The 24,176-nt window shown below is 38.3% G+C and overlaps 1 protein-coding gene across 5 annotated transcripts in view; it reads left to right on the top strand.

The window, feature by feature from the left end:
- STRN3 (striatin 3) overlaps nt 1–24,176 on the top strand; it is a 130,070-nt gene that overhangs the window by 64,488 nt on the left and 41,406 nt on the right. For all 5 annotated transcript variants that reach the window (XM_024231586.3, XM_002824642.5, XM_024231584.3 and 2 more), the window contains exons 2-5: nt 6,843–6,946; nt 7,387–7,460; nt 12,134–12,215; nt 15,812–15,985. In XM_024231586.3, the coding sequence (XP_024087354.1) occupies nt 6,843–6,946; nt 7,387–7,460; nt 12,134–12,215; nt 15,812–15,985 (434 nt within the window). The remainder of the gene's footprint in view (nt 1–6,842; nt 6,947–7,386; nt 7,461–12,133; nt 12,216–15,811; nt 15,986–24,176) is intronic.

Here is a 24,176-nt window from a genome sequence, read left to right as displayed (position 1 = left end):
ACATCACAGAGTATGCTTACACAAACTAGATAATATAGCCTGCACTTGGGCTATATGGTATAGCCTATTGTTCTGAGACCACAAACCTGTATAGCATGTTACTGTACTGAATACTATAGGCAGTTGTAACACAATGGTAAGTATTTGTGTATCTAAACATAGAAAAGGTATAGTAAAAAAATGGGGCCAGGTGCTGTCTCTCACACCTGTAATCCTAGCACTCTGGGAGGCTGAGGAGGGAGGATTGCTTGAGGCCAGGAGTTTGAGCCCAGTCTGGGCAACATGGTGAAATCCCATCTTAGAAAAATAGAAAACTTAGCCAGTCATAGTAGTAGGTGCTTGTAGTTTCAGCTGCTTGGGAGGCTGAGAGGGGAGAATCACCTGAACCTAGGGAGGATGAGGCTGCAGTGAACTGTGATCGTGCCACTGCACTGTGGCCTGGGTGACAGAGTGAGACCCTGTCTCAGAAAAAAGAAAGATAACAAATGGTACAACTGTGTAGGGCACTGACCATGAATGGAGCTTTTAGGATTGGAAATTGCTCTGGTTGAGTCAGTGAGTGGTGAGTGAATTTGTAGGCCTGTGGCATTGTCTCTCCTGTAGATTTTATAAACACTGTATACTTAGACTTTACTAAATTTATGTGAATTTTTTTCAATAATAAATTAGCTTACCATAATCATTTTACTTTATAAATTTTAATTTTTTCAGCGTTTTAACCCTTTTGTAATAACACTTAGTTTAAAACAAGCACATTGTACAGCCATATAAAAATATTTTCTTTTTATCTTTATTCTATTAGCTTTCTTCTAGTTTTTAAAATTGTGATTTATTTTTACTTTTTAAACTTTTTTTGTTAGAAATGAAGACACAAACACACATATTAACCTATGCCTATGTAAGGCCTAGGAAGGCCTAGGTTAATATCATTGTCTTCTACCTCCACATCTTGTCCCACTGGAAGGTCTTCAAGGGTAGTAACACACATGGAACTGTCATCTTCCGTGACAACAATATTTTCTTCTGGAATACTTCCTGAAGGACCTGCCTGAGGCACTTTTGCAGTTAACTTTTCTTTTTATAGGTAGGAATACACTCTAAAATAACGATAGAATCAGGCATGATGGCTCACACCTGTAATCTCAGCAACTCGGAAGGCTAAGGCAAGAGTACCACTTGAGGCCAGGAGTTCAAGGCCAGCCTGGGCAACAAAGCAATACTCTTCTCTACAAAAATAATTTTTAAAAAATTAGCCTGGCTGGTGGCCCGAGCCTTAAGCTGAAGCAGGAGGATCACCTGAGCCCAGTACTTAGACGGTACAGTGATCTGTGACTGCACACTACAACCCAGTCTGGGTGTCTCAAAACAAAAATGTATAGTAAATCAACTGTAGAATAGTCATTATTGTCATTATAAGTATTGAGCACTGTACATAATTATATGTATTGTACTTCCGTATGACTGACAACACAGTAGATTTGTTTATAACAGCATCAGGACAAACGTGAGTAATGCGTCTAACGCGTCCCACTACAATGTTACAATAGCTACGACTTCTAGACTTCTGTGACTTCACTAGGTGATAGGAATTTTTTAGCTCCATTATAATCATATGGGACCCCTGTTGTATATGCAGTCTGTCATTGACTGAAATGTCATGTGGCACATGACTGTATATAATGTTCTTTGTCTCTTGTCCCTTTAAAAATTTTAAGCCTATTTTGTCTGATATTAGTATGGGAGATTGACAGACTTTTAAAGTAAGTATATTAGGTTTTGTGGGCTACAAAGGGTTTGTGTTGCCTATTCTTTGTTTCTTGTTTTACGGTACTTTAAAAAACATTTTTAGTTTTAGGGCTATGCAAAAACAAGCCTGGGATAGGTTGCCAATTCCTCTTTTATCTTGAATAAAAATTTTTTAATTGTAATGAATTTTTAATCCTTTATGGCTAGTGTTTTTGTCTTTTTCAAGAAATCTCCCCTTAATCTGAAGTTGTGAAGATACTTGTTATATCCTAAAAGCATTACTGTCATGCCTTCATATTTAGATCTATAATCCTCCTGGAACTGTATGTGAGGCAGAAAGTATCAGGCAGATGTTCATTTTCTTTTTTTCTTTTCTTTCTATTTTTTTTTTTTTTTTTTTGAGACGGAGTCTTGCTCTGTGGCCCGGGCTGAAGTGCAATGGCACCATCTCAGCTCACTGCAAGCTCTAGCTCTGCCTCCCGGGTTCACGTCATTCTCCTGCTTCAGCCTCCTGAGTAGCTGGGATTACAGGTGCCCGCCACCACGTCCGGCTAATTTTTTGTATTTTTAGTAGAGGCAGGGTTTCACCGTGTTAGCCAGGATGGTCTCAATCTCCTGACCTCATGATCTGCCTGCCTCAGCCTCCCAAAGGGCTGGGATTACAGGAGTGAGCCACCGCGCCCAGCCTCATTTTCATTTTTAGCCCACATTTGGATTCTCTATTACTAAGCACCATTTTTGAAGCAACCATTTTTTTCTCAATGTTCTGCACTGCCATCTTTCATAAATCATGTGATCTTCTGTGCTTTCGTTTGTTTCTGGACTTTCCGTTCTGTTTCTTTGGTTCATTTTTCTATCCCTGAATCATCAGTGTCTTAATTTCTGCAGTGTTATAATATATCTTATTGTTCAGTAGAGCAAATTCTATCACCTCATTCTTTTTTTTTTTTTCTTGAAACTCTGTTGCCTGGGTTGGAGTGCAGTGGCCTGATCATAGCTCGCTGAAACATCTGCCTCCTGGGCTCAAGCAATCCTCCCACATAGATGGGACTACAGGTGTATGCCACCACACCTGTCTATTTTTTGTATTTTGTAGAGATAGAGTTTTGCCGTGTTGCCCAGGCTGGTCTTGAACTCCTGGTCTCAAGCAATCCGCCCTCCTCAGCCTCCCAGAGTGCTAGGATTATAGGCGTGAGCCCCCTGTAGTCGGCCCATCTCATCCTTTATAATTGTCTTGGCTGTTCTAGGTAATTTGAATTTTTTTTGGTAAATTTTAGTATCAGCTTGTCAGGTTCTACACATACAAATTCAGAATTTGATTGAAATTAAATCTGTCAGTCAATTTGGGTAAAAATGGATATTTTTATAGTAGTCAGCTAGTCCATTTAGGTTGTCTTTAATGCCTTTGTTAAATTTTTATATTTCCTGTATAAAGCTCTTGCCCATCTTTGGTGGTTTTTTCCTAGTTACTTTTTTCTATTATAGTTTTGGAGATGGAGTCTCACTGTGTTGCTCAGGCTGGTCTCGAAGTCCTCGGCTCAAGCAATTCTCCCCCACCCCCCAGCTTCCCAAGTAGCTGGCATTATAGTCATGTGCCACCATGCCTTTTTTAGGTACTTTCATTTTTTGATGCCATGGGGAATGTGTTTTTTGAGGTTACTTTTGAAAGTGTTTATTTGCAGAGATGATCCTATAACATTGCTGAAAAGTAGATTGTTAATGATCCTGTACTAAGTGCTAAATTTATTATTTAAGTGGTCATTATGTTATTATCACTATCAGGTATAACCTTTACCTTTTCAATCAGTTTACCCTCTAGATACGTGATGATATGAGGTCATAAGGTCAGTTCCAGTCATTGTGGCTTCTCTCTCATTTACTTGGTCCTCCTCCATGTATTTTTGGTTAATCCGTGTGTTGGTGGTGGTGGTGGTTTTTTTGTTTTGTTTTGTTTTTTTTCTTTTCATTCAGGGTCTTGCTCTGTCGCCCAGGCTGGAGTGCAGTGGCAATCATGGCTCACTGCAGCCTCGACCCCTCCGCTCAAATGATCCTCCTGCTTCAGCCCCTCAAGTAGCTGGGATTACAGGCGTGCACCGCCACACTCAGTTAATTTTTAAATTTTTGGTGAAGACGAGGTGTTGCTGTGTTGGCCAGGCTGGTCTCAAACTCCTGGTCTTAAGTGCCTCCTTTCTTGGACTCCCGAAGTGCTGGGATTACAGGTGTGAGCCACCATGCCCACCCTAGTCCACATTTTTTAAAAAGGTTTTGTTTTTAATTCTTGAGCCTTTTCCTTGTCCTAAATTCTCACAAATTATTTCCTTTCAGCCTTCTGTTCAGTACTGCTTTGGAATTTTTGCTTTTTGGTGTGTGGTTTGTGCTTGTCTATCTTACTAGATTCTCTAAGTGTGGATAGTTGGTAATACAAAAATGCAGCAGAAGGAAATGAAAACCAATTCTCACAACGGTATAAGATTCTAATAGGAAATACTACTGCTGGGTAGTCTTTTTTAAAAAGAATCCTCTTAGAGGACATTATGACTTTCACTTAGTTTCAATGCCTTTCTCAATCAGAAACCCACCAATTTTTACTTCTTCAGAAGCAAAATAATAAAACAGGTTTCCTTCAGCTTTTTGTAATGGTAATTTTAGAACACTAATTAGATCTGAAAATTGAGAGTTACGTAATGGTTCTATAGTATGGGCTTAGTGGTTTTTAAAAACAACAGCAACAAACAGCCAACACAGGAGAAAACACTAGTCAGAATCTTTCTTAAAAGTGTATGACGAATTTGACATCTTTTCCCTTTGCTCCACAGCTTGATAGAGAGTAAGTGCTGCTCTTTTCTTCACGATCATAGACTATTAGGTTCTGAACCTTTATTATTCCTCCTAGTGCTTTTTTAAAATTTTGAAAATATGTATTTATAAGTGTGATATAGCTGTTTGTTTGTTTATTTTTATTTTTATTTTGTAGAGGCAGGGTCTTGCTTGTCGCCCAGGCTGGAGGGCAGTGATGGAGGGCAGTCGCCCAGGCTGGAGGCTAGCTGACTCTAGCCTCACTCCTGGGCTCAAGCAGTTCTCCTGCTTCAGCCTGCCAGGTAGCTAAGACTCCAGGAACATGCTACCATGCCTGGCTAATTATTGACTTTTTGGTACAGACAGGGTCACACTGTCTTGTCAAGGCTGGTCATGAACTCTGTAGCTGTTTATAGCTTCTCAGGTGTTGCGAAGTTGTAGATAATTTCATACACTTTTTTTTTAGGGTAACAGTTTTTTTGATGACAGCAGTTATTTATTACTTAGGTGTTTTTAGTAGTTGACTTGATTTAGCTGGTCTCCTTGGCTAATGTATTTCTCTTGTAGAAATCAACACATCCTAACTAAAGTTTTAACAACAATTTAGCTTACTGAATAGCTTTCTTCTCATACTGAACAAATGCACCTGTGTCATCTCTGCAAGAACATTCTACCTCTTGTGAAAATTAGTTTTATTGTCAATGTGTGGATAATGGCAAATGTCCCCAGACAGATGCCAGTCTCTTTCAACATTATTCTTTAGTCTGAGGTGGTTAAAGGAGGCTGACATATAGGGAAGGGCTAGAAAAAGGCAGAGAATTGCCTTTTTCAGGAAATAAGGATAAAAGGCACTTAAGGAAAAAAATTCTCTCACAGTGGAAAAAAGACAATAGAAAGCAATGAGGTAATGAAATGTATGGTGGCTTACTTAAACTATTTGTAATACTATGGCATTTACCGTTTCAAGAATTAAAACCAAATTTGGAGTGGGGTGGTACAATGGAAAGATTATACATTTTCTTTTTTCTCTCTTTTTTTTTTTCGAAATGGAGTCTCGCTCTGTCGCCTAGGCTGGGGTGCAGTGGCACCATCTCGGCTGACTGTAAGCTCCACTTCCCGGGTTCACACCATTCTGCCTCAGCCTCCCGAGTAGCTGGGACTACAGGCGCCTGCCACTACGCCTGGCAATTTTTTGTATTTTTTAGTAGAGACGGGGTTTCACCGTGTTAGCCAGGATGGTCTCGATCTCCTGACCTCGTGATCCGCCTGCCTCGGCCTCCCAAAGTGCTGGGATTACAGGCGTGAGCCACCGCGCCCGGCCCCTCTTTGCTTTTTTCTTTTGAGACAGAGTCTCGCTCTGTTGCCCAGGCTGGAATGCAGTAGCACGATCTTGGCTCACTGCAGCTTCTGCCTCCCAGGTTCAAGCGATTCTCCTGCCTCAGGCTTCCGGGCTCACTGCAGCTTCTGCCTCCCAGGTTCAAGCGATTCTCCTGCCTCAGGCTTCCGGGTAGCTGGGATTACAGGCACCTGCCATCATGCACAGCTAATTTTTGTATTTTTGTAGAGAGGGGGTTTCACCATGTTGGCCAGGCCGGTCTTGAACTCCTGACCTCAGGTGATCTGCCTGCCTCGGCCTCCCAAAGTGCTGGGATTATAGGCATGAGCCACGTGCCTAGCTCAGATTATAAATTTTCTAGTATTTCAAGAAAAGCTTTTGAAGTAATCTGTTTTTTGAAATAATATCTCATTTTCTGACGTATTTATCTACTTGTGAACATGTTTTTCCGTTCTTTGTGAATTGTATGTTAGGAATTAGGTGCCATTTTTTTGTATATTTTTCTTTCAAGGTTATGTGAAGGTGAAATATTAGGGATCTTAAGGATTATGAACTAGCTAATTTATAGTTATCTTTATTTTAAAAGGGATGTGTTAGATCTAACAGAAAGTTTGGCCATTTTATGAGTTTGTTTGTTTGAGACAGAGTCTCCTCAGCCTCGAGTAGCTAGGACTATGGGCACACACCACTACACCTGGCCAATTTAAAACATTTTTTGTAGAGATGAGGTCTCACTATGTTTCATAGGCTGGTCTAAAACTCCTTGTCTCAAGCAATCCTACTGCCTTGGCATACCAAAGTACTGAGATTACAGGTGTGAGCCATTGCCTGGCCCATTTTTATGAATTTAAAATCTTGATATCATGAGTCAAGTACAAAAGTTTGTGTTTATTGTTTTCCATTTTTCAGTTTCCTATGTATGGTTAAGGGAAAAGGTAAATAAATGCATCTTTTATATTTTTAGGCCCGGATTGCATTTCTACAAGGAGAAAGAAAAGGTCAAGAGAACCTGAAGAAGGACTTAGTAAGAAGAATAAAGATGTTAGAGTATGCATTAAAACAAGAAAGGTATGTGTGCCTCATTTTGTTACATGAATAAAGTAGAACAATAGTGTACTCATGTATACCATTGTACTCTGTATTTGGCAGCTTTTTTTGAAAGGTACAAATCCTTGCCCGAATACATGATGCTATCTTGATTTGATTCATACTTGGGAAAGAAAGGCAAAAGAGATTAAAATAATTCAATTGAAATGTGTTTTGTTACAGAATCTAAATTTTGGAACTTAAAAAAAAAAGACAAAGGATAATTGATCTTTTTTTAACTTTTGGGTATGTGTTACTTGGGAAACTTACCTTTTTTTTTCTTTTACAGCAATATAGTCTTCAACGTTCTTTGCAAACAAAGTTTAAAGAAACAGACATATTATGTTTTGTTATTGGAGTAATATAAAGCAAGAGTGACAAAAAGAAGTTGTGATTTTACTAATTTGTGATTAAATTTTCAGGGCAAAATATCACAAATTAAAATATGGCACGGAACTGAACCAAGGTGACTTGAAAATGCCGACCTTTGAGTCAGGTAAACTTGATTCTTCTGTTACTTTTTTTTTTTTAATTCATTTTTTATGTAACAGACATGTTCTCTTTACCCGCATTTTGGTTTGATAATATTAGAGAATGACTATTGTAAACTGTCTAGAATTTGGGAAAAAATATTAAATGAATAAAAGTAAATAGTTTCATGTACATCTTAATCCTGAGGCAACTTGTCTTATTGTCCTTGAGTTGAAATCTATGTAAAAGTGTGGTTGCATTTATGGTAGTAATTTGAGCTGAAAGGTAACAAAGTTAGGTATTATAGTAAATTTTAAAAATTTAGTTAATTGTTTTTGAGTTCAATATTAAGTATGTAGAACTTGGCAGAAACACACACCATACATAAAATTTGCAGTTGATTTATTTTTTAGTCTTTAACACTTTCAGTCTTAGCAGCAGAACTTTATTAGAGCTTCCGTTTGTTATCATACATACAAAATTAAGAGACCAAGATGGGAGTGGCATAGGTTTTCTTTGACCTGGCTTTTCAGTGGTTATGAAAGCTTATTCTGATGCCAAGAAACTATATTAGAATCTCCTCCTTGGAAAAAGCAAAAATCAGGAACAGAAACATGGAAGGTCTACTTGTGCCAAGCCATGATTATTATAGTCGTCTCTTTGCAGTTAAAGGGAATAGAGTGACTTCACCAGAAAAATACTTGGTGAATTCAGAGCTTTTTTTTTTTGACTCATTTTATTTCCAGTATGGCTAGAATATTCAGAAAATAAGCAGGCACTTCTGGAACTGTAGGGCTTGGTCTGTGTAAAGAAAGGAGGCTAGTTAAAGCCACACTGTGCCTGCAGTAGAGGCTAAGCAGAGTCAGAATTGGCTAGGTGGTCCCAGTATAACAGTTTGTATAAAGCAAGATAAGTCTTTTTTGCTCACAACTGAAATTGTGGCAAGACAATCTGTTTTTATCTGTATAAACCTAAATATTAAAAGTTCCTCAAGTTGAGGAATAAAATAATATCCAACCAAATATTTTCTTTACAGGACACACAATAACAGTGAAGTAAAATGTTTTCAGTTATGTAGAAAAATTCTTCAGGATGTTTAGTGGAAAACCAAACAAAGGGATGGGCAGAAGTACATCGTGTGAACAAAATATTGTAAAATTATTTATGTCAGAGTATATATGGAGATAATATTAAATGAAACAATGTCGCCTTTTATATACCCCCAAAGAAATCAATATAAGAAAATGTACAAAATATTGATTTGATCATAGTAGAAGATATGTAAGTATTTATTCCCCTCTCTCAGTAAAACAAATAGATACAGCCTAAACCTAACCTTATAAATGGGTTATATTAAAATATAAAAGAGTTCCCTTTCTTCTACATTTGGAAAACAGATAATCAGATAGAATAATAGGCAAAAGACTTAAAAAGACACCCCATAGAAGAGGATATATAAATGGCCAATAAATATATGAAATGTTGCTTGATTTTTATTAATTATTAAGAAAATACAACTTAAAACCACAATGGAATACAATTAGACACTGACCAGAATGGCTAAAATGCAGAAGAGGCAATATCAAGTGTTGAGGATGTGGAGTAACCAGAATTCGTCGACATTGGTGTTAGGATTATATATTGGTAATGCTGCTCTGAAAGTGACTTGACACTACGACTATTACTAAAGAGGATATAACATACATACCCTAGGCCAGGTGCTGTGGCTCATTCCTGTAATCCCAGCATTTTGGGAAGCTGAGGCGTTGGATCACTTGATCCCAGGAGTTCAAGACCAGCCTGGACAACATGGCAAAACCTCATCTCTACAAAAAATACAGAAATTACCCAGGCTAGGTGTTGCATGCCTGTAGTCCCAGCTATTTAGGGGGCTGAAGTAGGAGGATCGCATGAGCCTGGGAGGTCAAGGCTACAGTGAACTTTGTTCACACTACTCTACTCCCTCTTCGATGACAAAGTGAGACCCTGTCTCAAAAAAATTTATATACATACCCTATGACCCAGTAACTCCACTCCTCAAAAAGCATATATATGTTCATTATGAAGCTTGTGTAGGAATGTTCATAGCATCATTATTTACAGTGGAAATCTGGAAACAACTAGAACAGTCTTCAGAATTAGAATAAATGGATAAGTACATTGTGATATGTTAGCATAATAGAATGCTGTTTAGCAACAAAAGTGAGCAAACTAAAACTGAATGTGACAACATGGTTGAATCACATAAAACTGAAAATTAAAGAAATTATTATATTCAAAAATCTAGATAATTTTAGAAATCAAGATAGCATTCATACCCTTTTTGGAGTGGCTAGTGACTGGAGGGCGCAAGGAAGGCTTTTGGGGATGCTGATAAATGTTTTGTTTCTTCATCTAGATACTGGTTACATGGGCGTGTTCAAAAATTCCTTGAGCTATACACTTGATGTACTTCAAGAATATCCTTAGCAACATTATTTATAATAGAAAATGGAAACTAATTTCAACATTAGGGGATTGGTTAAATAGGTATATATTTTCTATAGAATATTATGCAATCATTTTTTATGTTAATCTATATTGCAATACAGAGAATGTTCAAGATACGTTTAGTGTCAGAAGCAGATTATAGTGCAGTATATACATTGGCACATTTTTAAAAAGGGTGGGGTTGTATTATGTATATTTTCAGGTAGAAAATAAGAAATGATAAACACTACAGTACTATCAGTTGTTAACTCTTGGTAATAGGGTTTGGGCAGTTGTATATCTTGTTTTTTTAGTATTTTTTTTTCTCCAGTGATTATGTGTTATATGTAATTTTAAAATGTTATAAATAGAAAAATCAGTAGGGGGACTATTAGAATGAAATAATTATTTCTGGAAATAAAAGAAATGCTTACATTTGAGATAGAATAAGAAGTGTTTTTTTTTTTGAGACAGAGTCTTGCTCTATTGCCCAGGCTGGAGTGCAGTGGTGCGATCTTGGCTCACTGCAATCTCTGTCTCCCAGGCTCATGCAATCCTCCCACCTCAGCCTCCCAAGTAGCTGGGACTACAGGCACGTGCCACCATGCCTGGCTAATTTTTGCATTTTTTATAGAGATGAGGTTTTGACATGTTTCCCAGGCTGGTCTTGAACCCCTGGGCTCAAGCGACCCACCTGCCTTGGCCTCCCAAAGTGCTAGGATTGCAGACCCTTAGCCACTGTTCCCAGCCAGAGGTATTAATAATTGGACTGTTAGGGTTAGAGAAATAATGTCTGAAGAGGATATTTGAATCACTACCAGCAGGTACTAAGTGATTTTGGGGAGTCTAGGAGCCTCACAGAGTCTTCAACATTCAGTATGAGGGTTGATCTTCTAAGTCCCTCTCTTCTTCACTGTGTCTTTATGTTAATAATGGGAACTTATGGGGAAATATTTCTGTGATATAAATGTCAATAGTTTTAAATTTTGTTCTAGAGATGCTTGTTGAGAGATTAATCTGAAATCATACTGTTTATTAGACTCTTTTTTTTGTTTGTTTAAGACAGGGTTTCGCTCTGTCGCCCAGGCTGTAGTGCAGTGGTGCAATCTTGGCTCACTGCAACCTCACCTCCTGGGTTCAAGCGATCCTTTTGCCTCAGCCTCCCGAGTAGCTGGGATTACAGGCATGTGCCGCCATGCCTGGCTAACTTTTGTATTTTTGCTAGAGACAGGGTTTCACCATGTTGCTCACGGGTGTTGAATTCCCGTGCTCAAGTGATGTGCCCACCTCAGCCTCCCAAAGTACTGGGATTACAGGCGTGAGCCATTGCACCTGGCCTAAACTCTTTTTTTTTAAATGTGTACACTTTGTTATCTGAAAATAAAATAATGACTCTTTACCTATAGTAAAAACTATTTTCTGGTTTAATTTAAGTTCCAAAAAAGGAACTTAGCTAGATGAAGTCCTGTGATGTAGACTTCAGGTCCACTGATATAGACCCCAAATTAAGGTATTCAATATTTTTATGTATGCCTAATATCTTAACAGTGTTGATTTTGAATAGCTCATCTAATACAGCTTTTTAATTTCAAAGGCAATCGACTTAGCAGAATTCTAGTAATTAAAAAAAATTAAATTGCCAGGCATGGTGGTTCACACCTGTAATCCCAGCCCTTTAAGAAGCTGAGGTGGGTGGATCGCTTGAGCCTAGGAGTTTGAGACCAGATTGGGCAACATGGCAAAACCTCATCTCTTCAAAATACAAAAATTAGCTGGGTATGGTGGTACATACCTGTGGTCCCAGCTACTCGAGAGGCTGAGGTGGGATCTCTGGAGCCCAGAGAAGTCGAGACTGCAGTGAACCGAGATGGTGCCACTGTACTCCAGCCTGGGTGACAGAGTGAGACCTTGTCTCAAAAAAAAAAAAAAGAAAAATCAGTTCTAATAATATTTTATCTCCTGGGCGTTTGATTCCTTGATACTAATAGAGTACACTTGGGTTTTCCCTGTTTTAAAATGGAGGACATAGTACTTAAGTCATTGGGTTATTAGGACAAACACATTTAAAATGAGTGACCCACAGTTAATACTTAGATGAAAGTTAATTTTTTCCTTTCCTTTATAAAATATTTAGGTATGTTTTTATGGGAATTTATCCCTAAGAAAACTTTGGCAATATTTTCAGGAGTTGAAATAATGTATGTAAAACTTTTTTTTCTTAATTTTTAGAAGAAACCAAAGACACAGAGGCTCCCACAGCACCTCAGAATAGCCAGTTAACGTGGAAGCAAGGCAGACAGCTTTTAAGACAGTGAGTAATTACTTATTTTCAGCTTTCTTTAAGGATCTAGGTATGAAAGTGCTTATGCTGAATCAATTTACAGGTAAAAAATTATATTGGGACAATGTGTATGTTTTTTGTATTGCTGTGTAGATGCTTGGATCTTTTTAAAAGTTTGTTTCCTCTGAGTTTCAGGATGATGTTGTCTTCTTACTTGCAGGGTAGAATGTCCAAAAGACCGGATGACTTGAGCAGAACAAAAACAATAGAGAATTCATACTTGCTAGAGCCCTCCATTCCTGTCAGTGCAGAATTCACACATTTCTTTTCAGTGTGGGTGTGACCGGTCTAGAGAATGAATTTAGTTAAATTCATCTGAAACTTTTCAGAAGTGGATTGCCAAATCTTCCTTTCAGTTGAATTTTTAAGGAGCTTTTTTGAATTTTGAATTACTTGCTGTATTGGAAGTATTTCTCTGGCAAATCTTGTTTTTTGTCTTTCATGTATTATTTTCCTTATATTTTGAAAATTTTGGGATTTGTATCCTGCTGATATCCTGGGTGATTTTCAGTTATTCAGCCTTTTCTACTATAGGTATCTTTACCTTCACTCTTGATCTTGTAGAACTATCTTTAGAATATTTCATAGTCTGGACAGTTATCATGCATTCCACCTCTGACCACTGTGTTATTTGCCCTCTGACTTTACCATGATTTTTAAATCCTTAACTATATAATTTTTCTCTTTAGCTCTTCTACCTATGGTTGCTTTTATTTTATTTCTGTTTCCCTAGCTCTAGCTTAGACTCCATAATTGATCACCCTTATCTAGTACCCTTAATTTTCTTGCTGCCCATTGTTTACCACTTCCTCACCAGTCATTTTACTAAATGTACCTGAAAAACTCTAGCCCTCCTTCACTCTGTCTGCCTCTTTCTAGTTAACTCTTAGATAAAACTACAGAATCATGTGATGTGAATACTATTATGTATTCATAGTTTCCTGTCCAAACGTTGCAGAGAGCCTTTTTCCATAACCCTTGGCCACCGCCTGCTTCCATTGTCCTCAGTGGATATTCTAAACTTTTACCACATCTCAGCCCATTCTCCCTTATTTCATTAAAGCACTTCAGGCTCTGCTTCACGGAAAATATGAAGGCTGTCAGGTGGCAATTCCCTTAACACTTTCCTTTCTGTAAATGTATTTTTTTTTTTTGGAAACGGAGTCTATCTCTATCACCCAGGCCGGAGTGCAGTGGCACAATCTCGGCTCACTGTAACCTCCGCCTCCCGGGCTCAAGAGATTCTCCTCCCTTAGCTGGAGTACAGTGGTGCCATCTCAGCTCACTGCAACCTCTGCCTCCCGGGTTCAAGCAATTCTTCTGCCTCTGCCTCCCGAGTAGCTGGGACTTACAGGTGCATGCCACCATGCCCGGCTAGTTTTTGTATTTTTAGTAGAAATGGGGTTTCACCATGTTGGCCAGGATGGTCTTGATCTCCTGACGTCGTGATCTGCCCGCCTTGGCCTCCCAGAGTGCTGGGATTACAGGTGTGAGCCACCACACCCAGCCTCTGTAAATGTATTTAAACCTCTTATCTTTTACTTTAGTTTCTTACCATTCAAAAAGGTGTTTATCAATCCAGGCTCTCCTTATAAGTGACTAAAATTTGAAGAAAAGAATAGATTATTGATTGGAAGGATGCTGGATAACTAGCAGAATTGAAGGAAATAATGAACAACCAAGTGTCAGGAAGTGAAGAGCTAGGATAGCTTGGAGGCCCTCTCAAACTGGAAACTCTAAAGACATTCTTATTTGATTTTCTACTCCTCTCTGTCTCGGGTTTATTCTTCTCTTCCGAAAACCACTTTTTTTCTGTATGTCAGAGAACACTGTAAGTGTTGTCCTGACTGATGAAATAATTGCCCATGCGTCGGTCATTTTTACCTGGGTTGTATGAGATCTTGGCAGTTCATTCAGACCAAGTGGTTAGAGTATGATGGGAGCTGTTCTCCCCAAGAGAGGACTGCATTTTTTAGAAGAAAAGTGAGGACAGCTTTTCTGGACAGCAGAGAAATCACTTGGACAGTATTCCTCTCATAAATGCCTAATCCCATTGCCTGATTTACAATTTAGTCTCTTGCCACCTTTATCTTTCCCTGTGACTTTATAGCCAAACTTGTTAAGGGTAGTTTATCTCCATAGTCTTCCTTCTTGTTCATTTGTCAGCTGTCTGTTTTCCATTTTGACATTCCTCTGAAGCAGCTATCACAAACATATTCAAGAGACCTTTTTTGTTATAATTGGTATCTTGGAAAAATTTGACATTAACTATTCCTTCTTGAAACTTTTATTTTTGCTTCCATGATAGCACTCTCTGCTATCATTTTTTTCCTCTAATTTCTCAAATATTTTCATTTTCCTTTGAGTTTTTACTATAATTATAGTCCTTTGGATGTTTGTATACCCAGACTTTCCTTATTTATGCTTATTCTCTGAGTCACTTCATTTAAATCCATGGCTTCAAATATTACCAAAGATTAATGACCCAAATCTGTATACCCAAGCCAGTCTCTTCTGAACTTTTGATTTGTATCATCTGTGTGCCTAATAAACATTGTCACTTGTATTTTTTTTATAGACACTATATGGTTGTCTGTTAGGTACTCTATAAACTTGATTCTGACTCTATAATTTTTTTGAATGTACCCATCATCTAACCATCCAAGCTAGAAACCTGAAAATTGTGCAAAGTTCTTACTTGTTTATTCATTCTACTTCCACATAGATGTCAAAAAGATTATATCTTGCTTATTTTTTTCACATTTATTCTTCTCCATTTTTACTTCTTGCTAGTGTCCTGATATAGTCTTTTTCTCTTTAGCGTTCACCTAAAAATCTTTTGTTCTTCTTCCAGCAGTATTTAAGGCTTCTTTTAAGCATCCTTCATTAGCCTCTTAAATACTTTAATTTGTCACAAAGCCATTCACAACTCATTATCTTTGTATCATAATCTAGTCCCTTCTTTTCCAGTCTCATCTTAGATCCTAGGTTAATTTCCTTGGTTTAGATGTAGTGAAAGATTGAAAATCACAGGACTAGAGGAGTGCTATGAGATCTTAGATCCTAGAAGGAGAATTAGTGTGTTCATCAATCTCTAGTTAACAACCCCAGGTTTAAACTTAGTATGTCTGTGTGCTAAGATGCAGTTCTACTCATTCTTCACCGCTCCTTGGAAATTAAAAAATGTGTGTGTGTTGTGTTTGTGTGTGTGTGTGTAAATTAAAAACAATGTGTGGTTGTGTGTATGGAAATTTAAAAATGTGTGTGTGTGTGTGTGTGTGTGTGTGTGTATAATCCTAAAAGCGTTTTAAGATACTAGGGCTTCTTGGGTTTTGAGATAATTAGCTCTTAATCAGTGTTAACCATACTATATGCTTTTTAATCTAAATTTTGGTTTGTATTTGGTATTGTTCTCTTAGAACTGGAACTAGTTTGTAGAGAAGAAAGATACTGAGACAAAGGGAGAGCATATTTTATAGGATTATGGGTTTTTCTAAAATTGATGTGATTTTGAGTCTGGCACATGTTAACAGTATGTGGATTTTAATATTTATTTTCGCTTACAGGTATCTTCAGGAAGTAGGTTATACAGATACAATATTAGATGTACGGTCTCAGCGGGTAAGGTCATTACTTGGACTATCTAATTCAGAACCAAATGGATCAGTAGAAACAAAGAATTTAGAACAGATCCTGAATGGAGGTGAATCTCCTAAGCAAAAGGGACAAGAAATAAAAAGGTATGATTTATACTTAACATAGTTTATATAATGGATATTATGGATATTATTACTGTTAATCTCTTTAGCTCCTTGTTACTGCCATTAAGAATTTTTTTTTTTTTTTTTGACACGGAGTCTTGCTCTTGCTGCCCAGGCTGGAGTGCAATGGCACAATCTTGGCTCACTGCAACCTCCGCCTCCCAGGCTCAAGTAATTCTCCTGCCTCAGCCTCCCAAGTAGCTGGGATTACAGGCACCCACCACCACTCCCGGCTAATTTTTTGTATTTTTAGTAGAGACGGGGTTTTACCATGTTGGCCAGGCTGGTTGCGAACTCCTGACCTCAGGTGATCCACCTGCCTCCGCCTCCCAAAGTGCTGGGATTACAGGCGTGAGCCAGTGTGCCCAACTGCTATTAACAGTTTTTAAAGCAGATCGAGTTCAGAGTTAAAGACCTAGCCACCTCCCACCCCACTCCATGGTACCATGGGCAAATAAATTTTCTAAATTTTCTATTTAATGGCTTTTAAAATTTATCTGTGTTAAGTTGGTGTTTGTTTTTTGAGTCAGGGTCTGGCTTCATTGCCCAAGCTGGAGTGCACTGGTGTGCTGTTGGCTCATTGCAGCCTCTGACTCCCATGCTCAAGTGATCCTCCCACCTCAGTCTCCTGAGTTGCTCAGATTCCAGGCATGCGCCACTATACCCAGCTAATTTTTTTTATTTTTTGTGGAGACGGGTTCTTGCTCTGTTGCCCAGGCTGGTCTCAAACTCCTGGCCTTAAGCAGTCTGCCTGCCTCAGCCTCCAAAGGTGCTGGGATTACAGGCATGAGCCACCGTACCCAACCTGTTAAGTTTTGATAACAAGAGAATGACTAGTTCGAAATAGGTACAGAATCAGATTTGAGACTGATTTCATGTAGTTCAGAGCTATTTTAACATCCTATTTTAAAATTTTTGCTAGAGTGTTTTCAACAAATTATACTGCTACTCTCACTAGAATGAGCAATGGTTATTTAGACACTAGTGTGAAAGAAACAAGGCTTTGCATTGTGTTTGGATTCAGAAAGCTACCAGATAAAAATGTTTATTGAAATAGAATTTACATATCATAAAATTTACCCATAAAAAATACGATTTAATAGTTTTTACAATACTTACAGAATTGTTCAGCTATCACTATGATCTAAGTTTAGAACATTTTCATCACCCCTAAAAGAAACCCCATACCCATTAGGTGGCCGCTCTCCATTTCTCCCTATCTCCCAACCCTGGGCTACCACTAATCTACTCTTTGTCTCTCTAGATTTGTATATTCTGGATATTTCATATAAGCAGTCTTCTGTGAGTGGCTTCTTTCACTTAGCATATTTTCAGGGCTTTTTCGTGTTATAGCATGCATCAGCACTTCATTCCTTTTTATTTCCAAATAATACTCCATTGTGGATATACTACATTTGGTTTATGTGTTTCTTTTTTATTTTATTATTATTGTTATTATTTTTGAGACAGTGTCTTACTCCATTGCCCAGGCTGGAGTACAGTGGCGTGATCACGGCTCACTGAAGCCTCGACCTCCCTGAGCTCAGGTTATCCTCCCACCTCAGCCTCCCGAGTAGCTGGGACCACAGGTTCACAACACCATGCCTGGCTAATTTTTGAGAGACAGGGTTTTGCCATGTTGCCCAGGTCTTGAACTCCTAGGCTCAAGCAGTCTGCCCTCATTGGCCTTCCAAAGTGCTGGGATTACAGGCATCAGCCACCACACCCGGCCTTCATTGTGTGTTTCTTATACAGGTGATGGGTATGTGGGTTGGTTCCAAGTTTTGCACTAATGAAGAAGACTGGGGACCTGTCAAACTCTTTTCCAAGGTAGTTGCACTGTTTTACCTCCCCACCAGCAGTACTAAAAGGATTCTGATTTCTCCACATCCTCATCAACACTTGTTATTGTCTAACAGATATACTTTTGATTAATACAGAATTGATAAATACAAGGAGTTAAGCATTTTTAACCATGAGACGTTACCCTGAGTAACATAGGTTAGAAAGACAAAGAAAATGGGCAAAAAACCAGATGAGTTCATTGAGGTCATTTAGAGCTTAATAAATAAATAATGTATATAGTTTATAAACATTGTTTTATACCCTAGATGTATTTTATGATATTGTGCAGTTATCTAAAATATATTCTGGTCGACTGGGCACAGTAGCTCGTGTCTGTAATCCCAGCACTTTGGGAGGCTGAGGCGGGTGGATCACTTGAGATCAGGAATTGGAGACCAGCCTGTTGACCGACATGGTGAAACCCCATCTCTACTAAAAATACAAAAATTAGCTGGGCGCATGCTTGTAATCCCAGCTACTTGGGAGGCTGAGGTGGGAGGATCACTTGAACCAGGAGGCAAAGGTTGCAGTGAGCTGAGATCATGCCATTGCACTCCGGCCTGGGTGACACAGCGAGACTCCATCTCAAAAAAAAAAAAAAAATGTGTATATATATGTGTATGTGTGTATATATATTTGTGTGTGTGTATACGTGTGTATATATACATGTATATATGTATGTATATAGGTATGTATATATATATAGGTATGTATACACACACATACACACACATATACATATATGTGTATGTGTATTTTTTTTCTGTAAGGTTTAAGGTTAACATAAGCCTTTGATTTAGAGTTTTTATTTCTGAGAAATGACTGTTGAAGTCAGTTTGACATCAGATAGAGCCCTTATTTTCTATACTGTGATTTCAGGAAGCATAGAGTGTTTTGTAGCGTAAGAGAAAAAGCAGAAATATTATCAAGTATTTTTAGGCAAACTGGTCACCCACATAGTTCATAGAATTTATAAATATTTTACAGCAATACAGGTTTGCCATACCACGTCTGACTCTGAATCTGCATCAAAGATCCTTTCGTTTTTTTCCGCCTCACTCTTAGTATCATCTTACAAAGGTTCTTGATAAGCTGTATCTTCTCCTTGTAAAGCTTCTCGCCTTTGCAAAATTGAGATTTTGATAGTTTTTTGGAGTGTGTGTGCGTGCGTGTATGTTAAACACAACATGAGATCTGCCCTCTCAACAAACTTTAAAATGTGCAGTATTGTTAACAGAAGCACAAAGTTCCACCTCTCTGGAACTTTTTCATCTGGTATGACTGGAAACAATAACTTTTGAACAGCAGCTCCCCATTTCCTCCTCCCTCCAGCCCCTGGCAGCCACTATTCTACTTTGTGTTTCTGGGTTTGACTACTTTTAAGTACCTCATGATTGGACTCATGCAATATTTGTCCCTCTGTGATTAGCTTATTTTACTTAGCATAATGTCCTCGTGGTTCATTCTTGTTGTCATATATGACAGGATTTCCTTCCAACAATATTCCAATGCATGCATATACTACATTTTCTTTATTTCTTTACCTGTTGATGGACATGTAGGTAATAGTTGTTTATTTGTTTAGTGTTGTTTTGAATGGTGTCTTGCCCTGTTGCCCAGGCTGGACTGCAGTGGCGCAATCACACCTCACTGTAGCCACAACTTCCCAGGCTCAAGCAATCCTCCCACTTCAGCCTCCAGAGTAGCTGGGACTACAGCCACACGCCACCACACCTGGCTGATAATCTTTAAGTTTTTGTAGAGACAGGACCTCATTATGTTCCCCAGGCTGATCTTGAACTCCTGGACTCAAGCAACCCTCCTGCCTCAAGCAACCTCCTGCCTCAGCCTCCTAAAGTGCTAAGATTACAGGCATGAGCCACTGCGCCTGGCTGGAAATAGTTGTTTTAATCGAGGCTTTCTTCTTAATGCGTACACTGACATTTTCTGATTCTGCCCTAATGTAGGCGTGTTATGGTTGAGCCATTATTAGGGCCATTTGAAAACCCCTAGGAATAAGAAAATGATATAACATGTGGATCAAGATTGCAGCAAAAATGATGTTTATTACATTCTTATTTATAATAGGAAAAAATTAGAAGCAGTCTTAATGTCCAAAAGTAGAGGATGGTAAACTTTAGATTCATATTTTAGAGGCCAGTATGCCTAAAGATTAAGAATATGAATTCTGAAGACAGACTGGATTTGAATCCTAACTTAACCACTAGTTACTAGCCGTCACTTTGGACAAGGAACATTACTTTCCTTATTTGTAAAATGAGGATCATAGGATTGATGTGAGGAAGGAATGAATTAATGTAAAGCATTTACAACAATGCCTGACACACAGTAAGTGTTATATAATTCTTAGCTATTAGGAAATATTGTGTATCTAGTTGAAATGTGACCCCCACCAAGACTAGTGTTTATTAGATGCTACCAAGTGAGTGGCACTATTGTATTTCTTGATTTATGGTAGGGTATGGTTGTGGTTGTATAGTGCATCATATCACAAAGCATCTACTTTATGAGGACTCGTTGGGAAAGTTCTCTTAGATCTTATAACTGGGAAAAGTTGTGCTGTTTCTTAATAATTGGTCTTATTTACCTTTGAACCTCCAGTTGTTGCTCCCCACCCACCTCTTTTTTTAACCCTGTTTGGAATCTCAGGGCCAAATTTGTGGGCCTCCTCTAGAAAATGCATTTGACACATTTAGTCTTTTATTTAGCAGCCTTACCTTTGGCTTCATTTTGTTTTCCCTTTCATCTGGATATATTCATTTTTAAGATTCTGTTGTCTTTTTAGAATGAGAGAGGGTAGTAAATAAATAGTTGGCAAAGAGAAAAATTATCCACAGGATGGAGACTTCCATTTTAAATATGGTAGGTTAAAGTCACATTTTACTTGTGTGCCTTTCAGAAATTTTGCTAAAGGACAGTGAAGGGCTTAAGATGCATTAACACAAAAGAGAAGAACAACAAAAAAAACGACAACTTACAGAAAGAATGAGAGAGTATACTGTCCGTGAGATAGGGAGAATTTAACGATTTGGAATCCAGAAAGAAAATGGAGGAATGGCAACTGACTGAGTGACCCTGAGAAAGCTTATTAAACATAAGTGCATTTGAGAGTGATAGGATGAAGAAAAGGAACAAGCCAATTCAAGTCACAGAATTCCAGTAAAGCCACAAAGGCTAAGGAATTATAGGTATTCGGTGAGGTTTAAATAGGGGTATGAATAGAGAATTGGTTTAAAGTTTATTTAAGAAGCACTGGCTGGGCATGGTGGCTCATGCCTGTAATCCTAGCACTTTGGGAGGCTGAGGTGGGCAGATCACTTGGGATCAGGAGTTTGAGACCAGACCAGCCAACATGGTGAAACTCCATCTCTATTAAAAGTACAAAAATTAGCTGGGCATGGTGGCAGGCGCCTGTAATCCCAGCTACTGGGGAGGCTGAGGCACGAGAATCACTTGAACCTGGTAGGCAGAGGTTGCAGTGAGCCGAGATCATGCCACTGTATTCCAGCCTGGGCGACGAAGGGAAACTCCATCTTGGGGGAAAAACGTTTAAGAAGCACAATGTTGAATCCTCTCTTCCATCTTGTGAAGCTGGTTTAACACCACCCCTCCCCTACTCCAAAGAATGGTAGTGTATTTTCCACCAGTGATTTCTGTTTTCTTAAGAAATAAAACAACTGAAAGATGGGGTTATTGTATAAAAAGAAAACAGCAGGGTTGTGTGAAAGTCTCCAGCTGAGCATTGAGATCTCCTGTTTTCTCCTACTGTGTGACTTCCAATATGTTGGCAGCTTTTATCCGTTAAAAGCAAGATATTGAAATTGAATCACATTACTAGGAGAGGCCTAATGGTACTGAAAATTGGGATGTGTTAGTGAAATGTCTGGGCCTGTGTCCTATCTTGCAGAAGTTAAGTCAGCAGCTTGACAAGCGATAGCCATACTCTTAGTCCTTCTGGGCTGCTATAACAAAATACCGTAGACTGAGTAGCTTATAAACATTAGAAATTTATTTCTCATAGCTCAGGAGGTTGGGAAGTCTAAGATCAATGTGTCAGCATGGTTGGGTTCTGGTGAAGACCCTTTTCTGGGTTGCAGACCGCGGACTTCCCACTGGGTTTTCGCATGGTGGAAAAGGCAGGCTCCTTTGGGCCTCTTTTATAAGGGTACTAATCCTATTCATGAGGACTCTGTCTTCATGACCTAGCCACCTCACAAAGGCCCACCTCTTAATACCATCATATTGGGGATTAGGTTTCAAAATAGGAATTTTGCTGAGGGACACAAACATTCAGACCATGGCACCCATGTAGACAGTACACCAGTTAGGACCAAAAAGATAGGAAAATTCAAAGATCAAGTTGAGAGGGTCAGTGTCGGACTAGGAGTTTCAAAAAGAGAAAACAAATCAAGTGTTGAAAACTTGATTAAAACAGTAATACAAGAAAACTCTGGAATATATTTTCAGAATGTATTTCCAGGGATGTTTGTTTCCAGATTGAAAGGATTCTTTCCAGGTACTCTATAAAATAAATGAAAAAAGATCCATACAGTGGCCATAATCATGAACACTAAAAGTTAAGAGGAAATTCTAAAATCTTCCAGATAGAAAAATTAGACTACCTTGAAAAGAGTAGGAATCAGGCATTATTAAATTAACATTCAAAGCTAGAATATAGGAGAGCAGTGCCTTAAAGATTCTGAGGGAAAGTGAGTTCCATTTAGATTTGTATACTGAGCCAAGTACTGTATTGTTTGTGAAAGTATTAATAGCATAAAGAGACATTTAGATATTAAAGCCTCAAATTTACCCTTCATTTTTTCTCAGGAAGCTACTGGAGATGTTTCTCAGAATTCTGAGAGACTAAGTCAGGAAAGAAGAAAGTGTAGGATCCAAGAAAAAAGATATCTAATAAAGAGAGGCAAAGGAAATTTCAGGAAACAGTTGTGCAGTGGGTCTGGACATTAGTCAGAGTAGAATGGAAGGAGGACAGAACACTGGAAGGAAGGTTTCTTAGAAAATATGAAATTAATACATTGCTTTATGTGTTTGAGGATTTTGAAAGGAGATGTACAATTCTGCTGGAAAACTTCAGAGGAGAATAGCGGTAACATCCTTGGAAAACCAGGCAATTAAAAAAAAAAAAACACTAGGCAGTTATTTCAGGAAAACTATATGTAAAAGAAAGGAAGTAGAGTCATTGTAATGTGATTTACATGGACATACTAATATGTACTTACAATGTAACCATGGAATATTAATATAGCCAAAAGTAAACTGATGTAACTATATTACTGTTATGGGAGGAAGTGTGGATGTGGGATGGAGACTGTAAGGGAACTACATTTTTATCAAGAAATAGTAATCTAAGCATGTTATTTAGAAAAAATAGGGTAAATAACAAAGGAAGCTTCTTTAAAAATAAGTTTAAAAATGATTGTTCCTAGTGTGTAGGAATCAAAGATAGGGAAGGATGGGGCAGGGGACTCTCTTGTTACTCATTGTATGCCTTGTCAATTTATTTAAAACTGTTTGGCTTTTTTTCTCGTAAGTATTTCCTAGCAAGCAGAACTTCATTTTAGCAACTGCAACAACAGCAGCAACAACAAAAGATTGACGATACTCATGATCCGCAAATTATTCTTAGCTAACTTCGGTAGAGCCCTAAAAGTTGCCTGACAAACCTTTTCTTTTTCTTCACTGGCTGATTCCTTATTTCATTCTTCAGCTCAGCAACTCTTCTAATCTTTTTCTACTCTTCATCAACTCCACTCCAGACTGCGTTCCTTAATTTTAGTCATTCTTATAAGTTTGTGACCCTACCTCATTTTTGTTTTGTTTTTTAGAGACAATTCTCCACTGATCTGTCATGTTTCTAAACATCCTGTGAGCAGAGACACATATTGCCCTTTTATTCTGGACTATCTATTTAAGGATATTTATATAACAAACAACCTTGTAAGATAGAGACAGTCTTCTGGGAAGTCATGCTTACTGTTCAGTATAAATGATTCAAGTTCCCTAAGCTCAGAGTTCCTCTGCTATGATTCAAAACGAACTGTAAGTGTAACATCTACCTGATTACCTCCTTGCCACCCTTGTGGGACTTGGGCAAAGGAAATTCAGCAAACATTATGATCCTATTACTTCCTGTGCTGCTGAGGAGAATTCTTGTCTCTGACTCAATTTTATGACATTTCAGGATCCATGAAACAGTAATAGGCTAGGTTGTTAGCATGAAGGCAGGGAAAAACCTGAGACCTTTCACAGTTTATGATCCTTTAATTTTCATTTCCCTGAAGAC

Source organism: Pongo abelii, chromosome 15 (assembly GCF_028885655.2).
Source record: "Pongo abelii isolate AG06213 chromosome 15, NHGRI_mPonAbe1-v2.0_pri, whole genome shotgun sequence".
Lineage (NCBI taxonomy): Eukaryota > Metazoa > Chordata > Mammalia > Primates > Hominidae > Pongo > Pongo abelii.
The sequence above is the reverse complement of the archived record's forward strand: the minus strand, read 5'-3'. Positions and strand labels throughout refer to the sequence as shown.